At 37.8% G+C, this 16,356-nt stretch overlaps 1 protein-coding gene across 5 annotated transcripts in view; it reads left to right on the top strand.

Moving 5' to 3' along the window:
- The first annotated feature begins 8,880 nt into the window (after positions 1-8,880).
- The window catches only part of PTPRZ1 (protein tyrosine phosphatase, receptor type Z1), a 125,153-nt gene continuing 117,677 nt past the window's right edge, over positions 8,881-16,356 (top strand). For all 5 annotated transcript variants that reach the window (XM_026051690.1, XM_026051689.1, XM_026051687.1 and 2 more), the window contains exon 1: positions 8,881-8,968. In XM_026051690.1, coding sequence (XP_025907475.1) covers positions 8,911-8,968 — 58 coding nt within the window. In that variant the 5' untranslated portion in view covers positions 8,881-8,910. The remainder of the gene's footprint in view (positions 8,969-16,356) is intronic.

The raw sequence follows: 16,356 nt of genomic DNA, 5'->3' as shown, positions 1-16,356 counted from the left end.
CAACCTGTGAAATCCATCCAGCTTTCACAGTGCCATCTGTAACTTTTGTCAGCTTCTCACTCTGTTACTCATTATGCCCCATAATTTCTCCTGTGCTTAAGTAGCTGAAAAACGAGCCAGTGCCTTCTCATCTCCATGAATATTTTACACTTGATGCTTAGCTCTTGTTTCTTTGATCCCTAACCCTATTCCTAACCACAAATTACCTGTAGAACTCTGTTTTCTCCTGAAATTTAACTCAATAGAGATGTTCACATTTTTGCAGTTGTATTTTAACATATTCAAAATTCTCATCCCTCTCCAAAAGACATTTCATTAAAGCATAATCTAATTGCTCCTTCATAAATTGCAGACGAGACACTTTAACATTCAGTTGACAAACCACTGATATCTTTTATCTGTTATAGTCAAGCATGTTGTATTTCATGTCTTCACCCGGGACAATGCCTTTAGATAATGAAACTTCTACAGCTCTCACTTGTCTGTGATGAAGAAGCTATGAGAATATAATCCAAAAGCATCTTTAGCCTCAGGAAAGTATAATTTTTTACTCCAACAGGAACAAATGCCTTGGAAAGAGAAAGTACTGGACAGACTTGATACTTTCCCCAGAAATCTCCAGCCTCTAACTGTTATCATTTCAGGAGATTTTCCTGAGACTGATGCTCTGTTATTTAGTAACCTATAATAAATTTTTCTTCTAAACATTGGTGTTTAGGTTCATGTGAATTCTGTGTCTATAGTATCATTGTCAAGGACATCCACAGATCTTTGGGCTAGGGGATCTGCTTTTAACTTGGTTCATACTAGCTTCAGTTGCTGACTACAGTTTCTTATGCAATAAAAATAAGTGAATAGTCTAACCTCATCTACTCTCTCATTAGTTATGATTCTATAGACCTTTACCATCTATTTAATATTTTCTAGTCTAAGGAATCTAGCCTCTTTTCCCTCATATTCTTCAAATATAGATCTTCATTCTTCCTCAAACACTTCCTTCCTTCTTCAAACGCTCAAGCCATATCATGCCTTTATCACCATTGTTGTTTTTCTATTCTCTTTCCCAAATTTATTATGTCTTTTTTGGGGTGAGGAGACAAGAACCACATACACAGAATGAAAAGACTTTTAGAATCACATAAGTAATTCTCTCCGCTTTGTTCTCTATTTCCTTTCTAATAATTACTAAGATCATATTTGCTTTTTTAACTTCTAACAAATACTGAGCTAATATTTTCATGGAACTATCTATCATATCCCCAAATCTCATTCTTGAGTGGTAGTAGACAGCCTGATTCAGAGCCTGCCATTTTCTATTAGAACCTAGGATTTTTCCCTATCTGCATCATATTTGTACCTGGAATTTTATAGATATTGGTTGCCAAAATAGCCAAATTTAAATTCAATAGCCAAACCAAAATATGCTTAAGTTTTCCAATTAAATTATGTTCAAATGTAGGAAGCTATTTCTTGCTTTCAAGATCTTAGAAGCCATTACAAAGGAATGAATCCCTTCAATACTTTTAGATACAAAGAGGATATTCTTTTGCTTGGCTAGTCACTTCCCTGTTCAAGAAACTTGTACCGTTTTTTTCAATGTACTAGAAGTCAATATTTCTTCTTCTTTACTTTCCTATCTATTTAACAGCATCATTTGTGGCATTGCCAAAGCAGGCCTTGAATTTTGACAAATTATGGACATTTTTAAGATATCTTATTGCATATCACCATATTCTTGTTGTTTAGTTGCTATTTTTCTTTATGGAAAATTGAACAGCAAAAAGTATCTATTAAAAACTATAAGAATAATGGCAATCAGATAGTAGAACAGTATCATGATCTAAATTGATTTTATTTCCAATTTTTAAATTGAAACATGCCTTCTGAAACCTATCTCAGTGGTACAATTTGTTGTCAGCGCAGTTGTAGAAAAAAATGATAAATATATTTAAGAAGAAGAAAGTCTGTGCTTCATCTGCAAGCAGTAAATTAGTTCTACTGTTCAATATGCATTATTTGAAAACTCCACTGTGCAGCATCATCAACAATGTTTACCCAAGCATGATGATTATGATAAATTGTCCCAGGGACTTCGTATCTATTGTGTTTGTACAACTGCAGCTGCTGTAATAAGAAGGCCACCAGTTTCAAAAATAAAAGAGAAGAAAAATTGGTAAATGTGATGTCAATGTAGGAAATATTATTTGATTAGAGTTATGAATGAATCGAAGTAACTTGCTTTTGGCTGGAACTTGACCTACTAACTCTCAGTTTGATGGCTGGTTTAGGGAAATTTCTTTTTTGATTAAAAGAATAAGTTGGACTACTGTCAAAGCATGTCACATATCTAGGAACATGTTTGTTTACCCTGCATGATCAAGTATTTGGTTGCATGCATGCTTTTAATATATACTTTAAGCATACGTATTGAAGTATATTCTAATACAGCTAGAATATTAGGTGCAGTTCTGGCTCCCTCGTATAAGAGGGACATGTAACTTCTAGAAAGGGTCTAAGTGAGCCTGTTTAGCCTGGAGAAGACTGAAAGAAGATCTGATCAAAGTGTATAAGTACCTGAGGGGAGAATGTAGGGAGGATGAGGCCAAACTCTTGTCGATGGTGGCCAGTCACAGGACATGGCGTAATGGAAACAAAATGAAACACAGGAAGTTCCATCTCCATATGAGGAAGAACTTTCCTGTGGGGGTTACAGAGCCCTTTGAACAGGCTGCCCAGAGAGGTAGACACACCTTCCTAGTGTGTCTCCTTCTCTGGAGATCTTCCAAACCCTTCTGGAGGCGGCCCTGTGCTCTACATGTCCCTACTTGAGCAGCGGGTTTGGAGTAGATGATCTCTAGGTGTCCTTCCAACCTCAACCGTTCTGTAATTCTGTGTGATTCTGTGATCTCTGAAAAGAGTGTCTCACTCTGTAGTTACTGAGCAACAAAACCCTCTTCCCTGGAATAGAAACTGTTTCCTTACACATGTTAACGAGAGTTTTGCCAACACTAAGTACTATCTCAGTGTTACAGATGTTCCCTCAGAACTGGAGGGAAAGCAAACCAGTTAAACTGTCACATGTAGACACAGCTCAGTGTATAGATGACATGATAGATGGTGGACTTCAACCATGTCTCAAAGATCATGTTCTCACAGAGGGGCAGAGAACAGACTGGTTTTGTACTAGACTATCTCTGGTATTTACACGTAATTCAACCTTCATATCTATCCCTCCAAAGAAAGACAAGCAAAAATTAGACCTCTCCGGAGGTCATGCTACATCCATTTGGGGACTGAGACTGGTGGGGAGTCTTGGTATATTATTCTGTCATTAAATAATTAGAGATTGGTGGGGAGTCTTGGTATATTATTCTACCATTAAATAATTAATTCCTACTCTTCACTCTTTATTTATAATTTCAGTGTTAATCTTATCTATATCTGCAAGAAGCTACTGCGTTGCTAACAGGTAACTATGCAGTAAGATGATATGTTAGTATGGTAGTAAATGCGTTAATGTTTCCAATTTTCCATTTAATAATCCAAGCAGAAATGAATAGGAATACTAAATAGGAGTATGAAATATTATTTTAATTTTCTCTATGGCTGAATAACAGAATGAGAAAATAACTGAATGTCCCTAGAGGCATTTCCATTTGTCTAGAACATAGAAAGAGATTTTGCAATTGGAGGCCGAGCATTTTACAGTATGGCCATAAGTCTTAGAGAATCAAAAGCACAGTAAGAAAGTCAGCCAGTGGTATATCACACACTTCACAGATAGAGTGGTTTTTTTTTTTTTTTTTTTTTTTTTTTTTGTGAAAAGAAATGGTGTACAACATTCATGGAAATTGTTGCAGCTTGCTCAAGTAAACTACTATTTTGCAGAGAAAAAAGTAAATTTGTGACTGAACAGACACAAATGATTATGAAGGAATGTAGACAGATTTGACTCAGTGTTCATAAAAGGCTTAATTGTTCAAAGTTTGCATTTCAGCCCAAGATTGCTTATTTCTTGCATGTCACTAATCTCTGTAACAACTCTTTTTTGTAGGTAATTGGGTCAGAAGGCTATTCTTCAGCAGATGTAATGAGAGGGAGCTCTTTTACCACTCAAGGTATAAGCTAGGTATGGGATGGTTTATGTCAGGAGAGGAAGAGGTTGTAGGGATGTGTTTTTTCTATGAGATCAACTAATAGGGCCAGGAAAAGCACATAGGATTTCTAGACATGAACCTTCCATCAGTACTTCTGCTCTGCCATTAAGTGACAGTACTGAAACATTATCCCAACAGCTAGTTGGGATAGACACTTGTAAAAACAGGTTTAAATTCTGCTGGTTTTAGTGCATCTAGTGTCCTACCACTGTCCAACTTATTACAGAGAGCTAAAAGAATAAAACTAGATTATCTATGATTCTGTCTCCCTTAGCTCTTCCATTATTTGATGACACCTGCCTATTATCAAACTCTAAAATTCTATGGTTCTTTTTTTTTTTTTTTTTTTTTTGAGAGGAAAATTTATAAAATCTACTGTCCTGAGATTTATCTATGAAAAGCAGTTCAGTTAGATCTATGCAACAAAGGACTAAATGTGGTGTTCAATATCAGTGTTTTTCTCCTCTCTCCGTTTTCCTAGAGGCAGTTGAATTTGGGAGTGTAATGAAAATCCAAACAATGGAAATAATGCGATTCAGAGTATAAAAGATAGAAGTCACTTGTAATATGAAAGAACCATTTTGAATTTTTATTTATAATTTTTAATGGTCTTGAAATTCTGGTAACATGAAAAATTGAGGAAGACATAAATATTGTTTTTACTTTCCATTTTGTGTCTTAATATTAAAGTTTTCAGATCCACTGCTGATGTTTCTCTTTACTCAGGGTAAAAAGTTCTCTGAAAAAATAGTATGATAAACAGACAGATCTGATAAATTGACTTAAATATAGACTTTAATGAACTGTGGTTTGGTTATTGCAATATGTGGCTGGGCGACATTCCTAATGATGGTACTCATGACTACTGCTAGGACAAGATTTTGTACAAGCTTTTTTAATATTTTGAATTTATAGATGTGTTCCTCTAATAAATTATAAAATAAAATGGAAGTTCCCAATAACATATTGTACTATATCAAGAGATACTGATGAAATAGCCTTCCATAGAAAAGAATGGAAAAGATGCATATAAACTCCAAACAGGATGTGATTAGTATCAAAGACAGTACTGAGAAATAAAGCACATACCGTAAGAAAGAAAATACATGAAGAAATTCATATTATTCTAAAAAATTATAAGCACTCAAAAATCTGGGGAAAAAAAAGCTGCCCAGAAACAGAATGACTCACCCCGGAAAATAACAAGATTGTCACAATACAAGAGAAAATACAGTAACACTGATAAAAGATTCTTTTAGACTGAGAACGAATGTAACAATGGATAAAAAGAGCAGATTTAAATAAAATGCTCAACATAGGATGAGAAGAATAAAATAAGACTGAAAATGAAACAGTGAAATAATAAAGCATTAAAAGGAAAAAGATTATCAAAAGAGAAAATAACATAGAAATAAAGGAGGGACCTATTTCTCATCAAGATTTGCTCATTATTCTAAGAAAGGACAAGTAGAAGTATTAAGTAATGAAAGATAAATATTATTTATATAATTTATATATGTATATTTATATTATATTATTCCCACATATTTACTGATTATAATGATGAAAATAAGCTTTAGAATTTAAAGATATTGAAAATTTAAACAAATGTTAAATATAATCCCATCTTCTTTTGTCTGCTTGCTACCTTATCATGTTGTGGATTATTTATATTTTATATAAGAGCACACAGGAACTATAATAACAATCATTTAATTATAACTAATAAATTGATTTGCTTGACAGATTTTAGTTCCAAATAAATATTGGTGAATTTGACCCACCATTATACATTAGCACAAGCTAAAATTTCACGACTTATTGCTAAAGTTGAAGAACTGTTGAATCATCCTATCACAGTCAAGTGTTTCCTAAACTGTACAGAAATCTTCTCCACCAACCATCCTTCCAAGATGTGCAAGAACTAGAGAGGTACTGCAGGCATTGGCATCTTGCCTTCTGTCTTTTCTATTTCATCAACACCTGTTCCTAGCAGCTATATCTGGATATCATCATTTTATTCTTATTCTTATCTAGTGTATATAGATATTGAAAGGCCAAAGGTGACCCTAATAGTCTGCTCTTATTTTCTATATATTACAAGCTACAAAACTGCACATCAAATATTTAGCAAGACCACTTATATTGTGGTCAATACAAAGATTTAATATGATTTTCAAATACTTGACATGTTCACTGGTTGTCTGTCCTAAAGGTTTACGTTTCTTCTTGTAAAATAATGTTGGAAATTGGAAAATGAAAATTACCTATTGACACAGAGACCCTGCCAGGATGATATTCCCATTCCCTCTGTATAGTCATTTTTTTCTGGAGAACTGGCAAACAGCTGTGCCATTTATGAATTCTGTGCTTGTCCTTGAGTGTGGGTGTGTTTATGATTGATGACTTCTTCACGGTTAAATAAAAGGAAATTCTTAAAGTAACTCTGCAGAAAAGTAAACATATTGTTCAACCTGAAGATCTTCCAACACCTGCTCAGACATGATAACCAAACTAATAGCTGTTAAAGCTGATCCTTCAGTGTTGATCTGGTCACAAAACTTTTGACCAGAGCCTAGGATCTGGAAGCAAGGAGGCACCAACAAGAAGGTCCCTGAGACACTGACAGCATTATTTGCCATGCACGACACTGACTCTGGGTCTAATCAAATCATTGCATAATAGCTATGGCAATATAGAACCACCTTTGGAGTGACTGAATATATGCTTTCTTTCCCATCTGTGGTGTTTAACAAGATCTTCTGAACACATATTATTCCTTAGTATGCTTTCGAAGACATAGAGTACTATGTACTGTATCACATATGTTATAAAATATAGATACAGATATAGCTTTGCAGTATTGTATAACACTTATTCCTACTCAGAAAAATAAATGAATTGCAAAATCCTGATGAAGCTGGGATTTATCTTGAATATATTATCTTCTGGTATTAAAATTTTATCTTGCATATGTCTGCCAATGTGTTTGAGCATGTCTGCATGTATATAGGTTTGGAGGTCATTACAGTTGCTTCCTGGCATTTGGATTATTTTAATAACATAAAAATCAGCTGACTGAAGTCTTTAACAATATTTTCCCTTAGGACTATTCTAAAATAGTCTTTTACTGGAGAAGCTCAGCACACAGTTTTTCTTCCCGTGGTACCAGAAGTCAGTTTAACGAGAACTGTCATTCAAAGCTAATCCTTCTGCTAATGAACCAAATCCTATTGTATGCAAACTCTGTAGTGCCATGAAAGCATGAGACCTTGCATGAGAAGACATGGCTACCGTCTACTTACTAAACACAATCATCTCCTTGAACTACCAGCAATGTCTTCTGTCCTGAACTTTTGTTCACTTAAATTTCCAATTTGCTTCATGTCAAGATAGCTCATAACTTCCTAAGCAGACAGATGGAGGAAATGGACGTTGAAATGAAAAGCTGACAGAATTTTTTGTCTCTGTTTTCTTGAAGGAGAAGAAAGTGTAAGGAGTTTCTCTGCCTGAGCAGTGAGAGGCCTCATAGAGCAGTCTACCTATAAAGCACTAAGTGATTTCACACTGAGGTTGTCCCCCATTAAAAAACACCTCACATCCGTGCTGAGTAGACAGTTTCACTCAGATGAGATATTCAGCATCGCAAATACAGGAACCATTCACACTGCTTCTGGGCTGCACTTGGGAGGACCCACGCTACGGCAGAGCATCCTGAGTGTCTCATAATGGTCCTAAAGCCTAGACTTATTCACACTTGCTTCTAACCTCTGTGTGGGGTATGCAGGGAAACGTCAATCCTTAAAGACTGTGTTTTGGCACCAGGATGTCAGAGACTGAGTATCTCAACCCAGTAAAGACTGCTCAGCCCCCGGGCAGGCATGGCCCGGCTCCCTTTCCAATGGAAGATGGTGGAGCTGGGAGGTGGCCGGCTGTGGCTGCTCACAGCCTTGGGGGACATGGACCCTGGGGCCACCCTCTAGAGCGCCAGGCCCAGGGATCACCCCGTGAGAGCTTCCCCACCATTGGCCGAGTTGTCGGTGCACCTTCATTTCGTTTGGGGCTTGGGTGTTTTTGGTGGGGGAAGGGTCCTGTTTTATCTTCCCACAGCCGTGATGCCAGGGCCGGCGCCCTGACCCACTTCCACGGTGACATCCCGCCGCTCCGAGCCCCTTCCCCCGCTCGCGGGGAGCGCGCATCCCGCGGCGCCTCCTGCTCGCGGCGCGGCCGCGGAGCGCGGGGGCCGCCCGCGGCGCTGCGCCCTCCCCCGCCACCGCCACCGCCGCGCCCGCCTCCCCGGCGGGATAAACTTTCCCTGGCAGGGAAGCAGCGGGGAGAGAAGGGAAAACGGGTGTCCCGGGGGACCCCGCCCGCCTCCCGGCCCCTCCCGCCGGCGCGCGAGCGGCCGCGCGCCCCCGCACATAGAGACACGCACGCACATATACACGCGCACCCGCGCACACGCACACGGCCGCCCTCGCCGCTCCGCTCCCCCTCTCGCAGGCGGCAGCGCGGCCGCTGCGCGGGGCGAATCGGCGGCCCCCGGCCGGAGCCGCTGCGATGCGCTGAGCGGCAGGAGCAGCAGCAGCAGGAGCAGCAGCAGGAGCAGCGGCAGGAGCAGCGCGGCTGGTCCCACCCGCGGCGTGGGGGCGGCCGCGGGGCGCGCAGCGGCTCCGCGGGCAGAGGCGGGCGCGCTGCGAGGCGGCAGCCGCGGAGCCACGCGCGGACGGCGGCGGAACGGGACGCTTTGGACATGCTCATTCTAGGGCGCCTGGTCGCTTGTATCCAGCTCGTCTGTATCCTCAGAGTAGGTGAGTGAGATCTGCAGCCATTAAGCCTTGCCTTGCCAGCCAACTTTTCTCCTCCGGCTCCAGGGGCTTTCTCCCTTCCCGACACCCTTTTGCGTGGGGATCCAGGCGCAATCCCGGTCGCTTTCGCACCGTGGAAACGCACTGCCGGCATCACGGACGGGAACGCTGCTCCCGTCCCTTTTTGCCGCCGCGCTCCCGGGATGCGGGGCCATGGGGCGCGAGGACGAGCGCCCGGAGCCTCTCACCGTAGCCTCTTGCGCTGGCTGCTTTTAACGAGCCGCGGATGGGTGCAGCACTGCAGGCTAAAAAACGACCGTTTTCCAGGACCTGGCGAAATCTGGGGTTGCCCTAAGACGAGCTGTGGCTGCTGCTGTTTGCTTAAAAGCAAAATATGGTTCATTCATTCCTCTACATGGGACCCATTTTCCATGTAGAATGTGCATGCCTTTACTGATTTTAAAGGACTGCTAATATAGCCAAATTAATTTTAAACTCACTCAAATCTGTGCAACTGGAGCCCATCCTAAAAGTCACGCAGCATTCTGTTATTCAATATCATACGTAACCCCTGTGATGCTGTTGCAAGTGCAGTCTTAGATACTTTGTCAAAACATGAAGAGCTTTATTGATGGCTTTGGATTGTAGCAAATGTTGGCTTTGAATCGATGAGCCTTTATCAATCTGGCCACCAGAAAATATTAGTTGTTTGCTTATATTGAAGTATGAAGAACTTAGGATCTTCAGCCTCCTGTGTACAAAACTGGCTTTACAATAGGTCTTGGGTGATTAAGTAGGTACTAACCTACATTTTTCATCCAATAGGTGGTGCTGCTTCTGAAACCATGAGCTTTATAAACAAAGATCTGCGTTAGGTTACGAAGAGTGAAAGCAATTTCATACTAAGTTCTGCCAGTTAGTAGAAACTATTTATTGTTATACTTTGTGTGTTTGTACCTCCTTTCCTAAAGTTTAATAGAATAATTCAACATTAAATGAACACAATTGACATTGTCACAATTGACAATGAAAATGTATGATCCTTTATAAAGATATTGCTGGCTTTTGATGTGACCTTTTGTATTTTAATGTCATTTCTAAAATTATGTATTTCTAAAACCAAAACAAAACCAAGAAAGATACACTAATGTATTTTTCTTATACTAGTCTGTATAAGAACTATACTAGTTCTTATACTGTCATAAAACTTTTGATAGGTTTTCATATTTTCTTTCTTGTGTTTCCAGCCGGTTTACTAAAATCAAATATACCCTCAAGCCTATTTAAAGGATGAAGTTACGAGGTGTTTGTATGTGTGTGCATAGGTATATGAAAATCTGTGGATTTGGTCAGCATACTATGATGTAATGCAATAAAACACAATTCCATACTGGAGCCTAACATTCATGTTCATATGATCCTACCACGTATGAAGCAATGGAAGACACACACATGACTTTTCTGATGAAAATTCTGTTTCATTATTAATTCAATATTATGTCATTTTAGAGATAAGGTGTTTATATATAATGTAATATTCAGCTACTTGGTATGCTTATGTATGTTATACTTACGAACTTAAAAGAGCTTCAGTAGGGGAAAACAACTTTTTTTTTTTTTTTTTTTTTTTTTTTTACACATGAGGTATAATATAAGTTGTTGCTACATTTTTGTCTCTAGACTGTTACACTGTTATTTTCAGACCTGACCTAAAGGGGGACACCCTTTCTAGATGTGATGGATGATTTGGTCTCAGTGATGGTTCATTCTGAACTCTTACGAGCTAGACTGATTAGGATGTTCAGTGACGTGATTGTTCCTAAGAATGAATACACTGTACAGGTTATTAGACTGGTTTATTTCATCTGAATATCTTCCTCTTTGCAAATCCCCCCATAGCTTGGCATGCTCTCACCTGGCATTATTTGTTCATGAGATTAAATGTTTTATTAGGATTTGATGCAATTCCATTTTGTTTTCTCATAACAAAAAATAAAATGACTGTGTAGTGCCAGTGTGATGGTTCCTAGTGCTTGGTGAGAAAGGAAGACTGTATGGGGCAAGCTAGTTTCCATCGTCAGATATTTCTGGTGTGCCAGAAACGATGTTATGTCACACTCAGGGGGCGGTGAATGGGTTGTTGCTGAAAAGTGTGGTGATCCACCTGGGCGTCTAGAGACTGGGCTTACTGGTTTGAATGTTTCAACCCAAAGGAGAGCAAGGCCATTTGTAAATGCAGCCTCATTTGCTTGTAATTTCAAAGGGCTTTTGAACACTTAGCTGGTCATGTACAAAGCTTTATAGGAGGTTCTTTCTAATGGGTCCATTTGAGAGTTTTGTTATTGCCTCTGGTAGATTCAGCAGGAAAACTTCAGTCTCATGTAGGACAAGAAGACCAAATCAACCTTACCAAAGACAAAGCCTTTTACAGCAGACTAAAGCAAAAAGATCCTTCAGGAATGACAAGAGTGACAATTTGTTCTCTATATCATTGAGGAAATGCTTAGAAGTCTGATATCCTTCCTGAGGCTAGAATAGCACCTTTCTCCACAGTGCTGAGGGCAAGAGCAGCACTGGTATAATTATCTGTGGAGCAGAGCATTACCTCAATTATCAGAGTGAGAAAATTTGAGCATTACCTCATTTTTTCTGTGAAGTTCAATGGGACAACCTGTGGATTAACATGCAACAAGTGGAGGCAACAGTAGGATGGTTGTTCATGCATGCAACTGGTTAGTTAGAATAGAGATGTCCTATGGAGTTATTGTTTTTATTAAGATTAAAGAAAAACATTCATTTGTGGACAGTTCACTTTTTTAGATTTGTATTTTTAATGAGAAGTATAAGACTCTGTAATTACATTTATTCAGTAGGTATCTCAGGTTGGAGATACTCTTAGACATTCTGCCCTGGTTTACTAATACGTTCTATGTAACAGACAAAGTCAAAGGAGTATATCTTTTTCATAGATTTTGTCTCATACTTACAGAAAAATGTGTGGAGTCTTTTTAATAACTCAACGTGATTATCTGTGCATTGTCAGAGGCAAGAAAATGTTATTAGAATCAGGAAGATAAATACATAACAAATTACATTATAATTGCAACTAAATTAAATTAGAGCGATGCAAATGATGTAAACTGTATAAGATTTAAAAAAAATCTATTCTCATTAGAAAAAGGTGTGGATGATTTCCCTAAAAGATAAGAAGTCACTGCAAAATTGGTTAATCTATACTTTATTGCCATGAGTATCTGGCCTCAGACACTCCTATAAAAACCAGGCCTTTATATCTGAAATGCAACTAGTTAAACTCTCCTGTTTAATTAGTAATGTATCATATTAAGTTTTTGCTGTATAAGTTTTTGCTGTATAAGTTTTTGCTGTATAAAAAAAGATCTCTCATTATCAGTTTCTTTCTGACATCCCAATAATGTGGTATTATTCAGGCAAAAGTTGTATTTTTTCCCCCAAATGCTTAAATAATTATTATACAACTGACATTAGGACTATATTTCTAAGCTAGCAGGCAGCATCTGTTTCACTACCAACAGGAAAATGAGCTTCTCTACTCTTTATTGAATGACCCCAATTAATAATAATGTGAATGTGAAGGGCAGCACTGACTGCACTTTCTAAATCCATTCACATATTCTGTTCATTCTCATGTAGGCACATTTGGAATCAGTTAAGTCTTTGGACTGTTAAAGGAACATTTTTTTTTTAATCTCTAAATTCTTCATATTATATTTGCAGATCAGATATTAACTTCACTATACTTAAAGCTAAATTACATCAGAGTGAAAATACTGTGTATTATTTTTAACATTGTAGCTTATTTTATGCTAGGATGATAAACTATTATTTATTTAGTTCCTATGAAGAAATTTAGTCTTGAAATGTTTAAAATATATGCAATAAAACAAAAATTGCAGCTTTAGGATTGTTTAATCATCTATTTTAACCATCTATATTTGATGTTAGTGTTTGGAATCATAGAGATTGATATAAACCACAGCATAAATATATAATATGGATTTAAGTTCAAATAGTGGTAGATATGGGAAGTTGTTCAGAAATTAGTGACATTTAAAAAATTAAATTCCTTGTAAGTTTATTCAGCACATTAGTGCTGTATGGGTCATGTTTAAATAGCTAAAGCTGCAATTTTCAACATTTAATCAACATAATATAAAAGATTTTTTTTATTTCTATTTTTTCTATTATATTCAGCATTACTTTTTATTTAAATATATTCTTCTGTTTGAATTACTGGAAAAATAATAAATACAAAATTTTTGTGCAAATTGTGTGTGTGAATTGAAACCATTTGAATTATAATCTGGATTATAATTCAGGATGTTAGTTTATTAATGCAGACCTTTGTTTCTTAAGGAAGGCATTCTCCTTCCTCTTCTGTGCTCATCATTTAAGTGGTCACTTCTCACTGTGAGTTGTCTAATTAGGAACTTGAGGGTGAACAGATTCTGTTCTTTCGCTGACAATTTCAATTCCTCTTCAAATGTGCAGTGCTTCTCAGTATTCCCCCTAGGGCCTGGAAGTCTGAGTTAGTTCCGGAGCCCTGGTCTTCCATTTAACAGCTTGATTCTTACAGCTTCATGCACCATTTATGTGGCTTTCCTGTATGAGACATCCTTTGGCTATTCAATAAGATTCTTTTCCCATAAAGACAAAAGTTACCTTTTTGAATACATGTCAAGAGTTCTGCAATAGAAAGATAAATCAACAGGAAGAAAAGGACTTACAGTATTAAATAAGTAAAATCCTCCAAATGAAAAGTTACTTTTTTTTTTTTCCCAGAGAGGTTGGGGCTATAAATGAAACTAGGCTCCTGTAGGTTCTTGAGAAATTGCTGGCAGTGGAGCACTTTTGTAGGAAGGTATTGTGCAGGTTGCTTGTTGAATACAAATTACTGATGCCAGTCAATTCAGTCTTGAGGCTCAGGTGTAACTGAGAGGTTAGTACAGATTTTAGAAAGGGAGAGAAGTAAGATTTTACTGGGGACAATATACAGGGACAATTTAATCAAAGTTAAATAGCAGATTTTCTAAGAAAAACTTCCGCATTGTCCAAAGTATCATGGATTATTACAGATGTGAGAGTTATGACTGTGCCCTCATTTCATATTGTTGCCCAGTGACTGAAGCATTTTACCAAGGAAAACTACTCTACAGGGCAGAACTGTTCTGAATTAAAGGGATTTAACCCAATTCTCCTTCTGTAAGTATTAGGTTCTGGACTCTTCTGACTTCTTGACTAATCTGAAGCATTTTCTCCCCTTGGGGGAAAAAACTAAAAAGCAACAAAATCATAGCTAATCCACTTCTTACATACTGTGTATGCTTATGGTCCCCTCATCTTGCAAAGGGCACAGTAGAATGGGATAAGAGTAGGACTGGAAAAGACAAAACAGACTGAACTAGAAAAGAGGTAATTGGAAAAAAAAAAAAAAAAAGACAACAGGAGACATCATGGATATCTGTTTTGAGGAATGAAGCCCATCGGACCAAACATTCAAGAAGAAAAACAAAATAAAAAAGTAGTCCTTTCTGCAAGAGGCAATAGAGTTCTGAAATCCTTTGCAAAAGGTTGCTGAGAACGCAAAAGGTTTTGAAGGGCTACCAGAAAAGTTCCTGAAAGTGAAGCCCACTCAGAGAGAGTTGCTAAACAGACAGATACCACTTCTATTTCAGTTTTTTTTTTTTTTTTTCTTTTGGATCTGGAAATAGAACCTGGGAGAGTTTTAAGGAAAATTTCAAACATATCATGTAAGTTTGCCCTTCTGTTACTATTAGAGAAGCATCCCCTTAGGCATCTGCTTCATGCTTTTTGATATAAGACTCTGAATAAGTAGGAAATACTGCAAGGGAGGAAATATGAGGGGTTTTTTTGCCTGTTTCTACTTCTCTGTATTTCACTCACTGGATACAATGCATAAATTACTACTATTGCCTTTTCTTTGGCTGTTCTAGGAATAACTTATGCTTGTTTCTTTGAGACAGACACTTACCATACGTAGGGGATTCTAGTAATGAACGCTTCTGAAAGACTGGCTTCCCCAAGGAGGACAGGTTTCCAATGTGCTTTTCCATACTCAGATTTTCACATGGGCCGGCCTGGGCAGCTGGATGCTGTTTGGACAAGCTAGTTGATCGTTCTTGCACTCAGGTTCCTAGACCTCCTAAGTACAGTGGAGGTAGGCTGTACTTCAAGTTCTGGATACTCTTCCAGGGCCTGAACAGTTGGGTGATTCAGCCCAATGACATGGTGCACCTGGACGTTTCCTTAGCTGAGAATCCAGGATCCATAGTTCATACTGTCTCAGTGCTTGAGACTCAGTGCTTGAAAGAAAGGCTAGACATGATTTGGCTACTAGATGAGCAATAAACAATATTCACTTATCTAAATTGGTAGAGCAACCAGTCAAACATAGTGTAACAACTATTTTGGTAGAGTCCTTTATGTTTCACATGACAAAGCTATTAATAATTTGGGAATGTGCTAAATATTAAAGATACTACTTTGCAGTTGGCATTCAGCAATTTGCATTTCTGTTTTATTACACTAAAGAAATAAATTTATACTCCTTCAGACTCATTAGGAGTACATTAGAATTGCTTCTAAATCACATGGTTTAGTTCAATGATCTAAAGGTTTTTTTGGGGGAGGTAGGAGATTTATATATTTTACACATAGACACACACACATACACACAGCTGTGAGGATATCCTATTTTTTTTCAAAGCAATTCAGTCTGTTACTCACAGTCACATCTTTTAAAAACATTTATGAAGATGATGAAAATGGGAAGGGAAACCAATGTACTAATCATCAAATTCACTGCTATCCTGGATGTTTTACAGGAGCTTCTGCTTCACTTTTGAAAGGCAAATCCCAGTCTAGATTTGTATGAGTATCCAGTGTCTCTTGAGATAAGTAGTCAATATAAAGATATTAGGACTACTTACCTAATTAGTGGAGATTTCATTGAGAGTTTTCAGGAGCAGTGTATATATTATTACTTTGCTATATAATGTTAAAATAATTCTGCTGTATTCTAGGTGCCTGATGCCTGAAATATAAAACAGGTAGAATTAGAAGAGACATCCATCATTACTTGCTTATTTAACTGTTTGCTGAGATGTGGTAAAAGCTGTAAAGAATTGATTAAATGCTAGCTTCTGAAAGGATGAAATAAGAGACATCTGGAGTACTTCTGTCTTGAAATAGTGTTACAGATTAGGTCTTTGAAATGTAAATAAAATATGTTGTATAAAAATAAATGAAATCAAATGTATCCTAATGAGTGAAGACCTATGTTTCTGCAAATGCCCTAAATAAATTTCACAAAGACTTGCTAACTCATTACA

Source organism: Nothoprocta perdicaria, unplaced genomic scaffold, assembly GCF_003342845.1.
Source record: "Nothoprocta perdicaria isolate Ctin4 unplaced genomic scaffold, notPer1 scaffold_79, whole genome shotgun sequence".
Lineage (NCBI taxonomy): Eukaryota > Metazoa > Chordata > Aves > Tinamiformes > Tinamidae > Nothoprocta > Nothoprocta perdicaria.
Note: the sequence above shows the minus strand (reverse complement) of the source record. Positions and strands in the feature narration are given on the sequence as shown.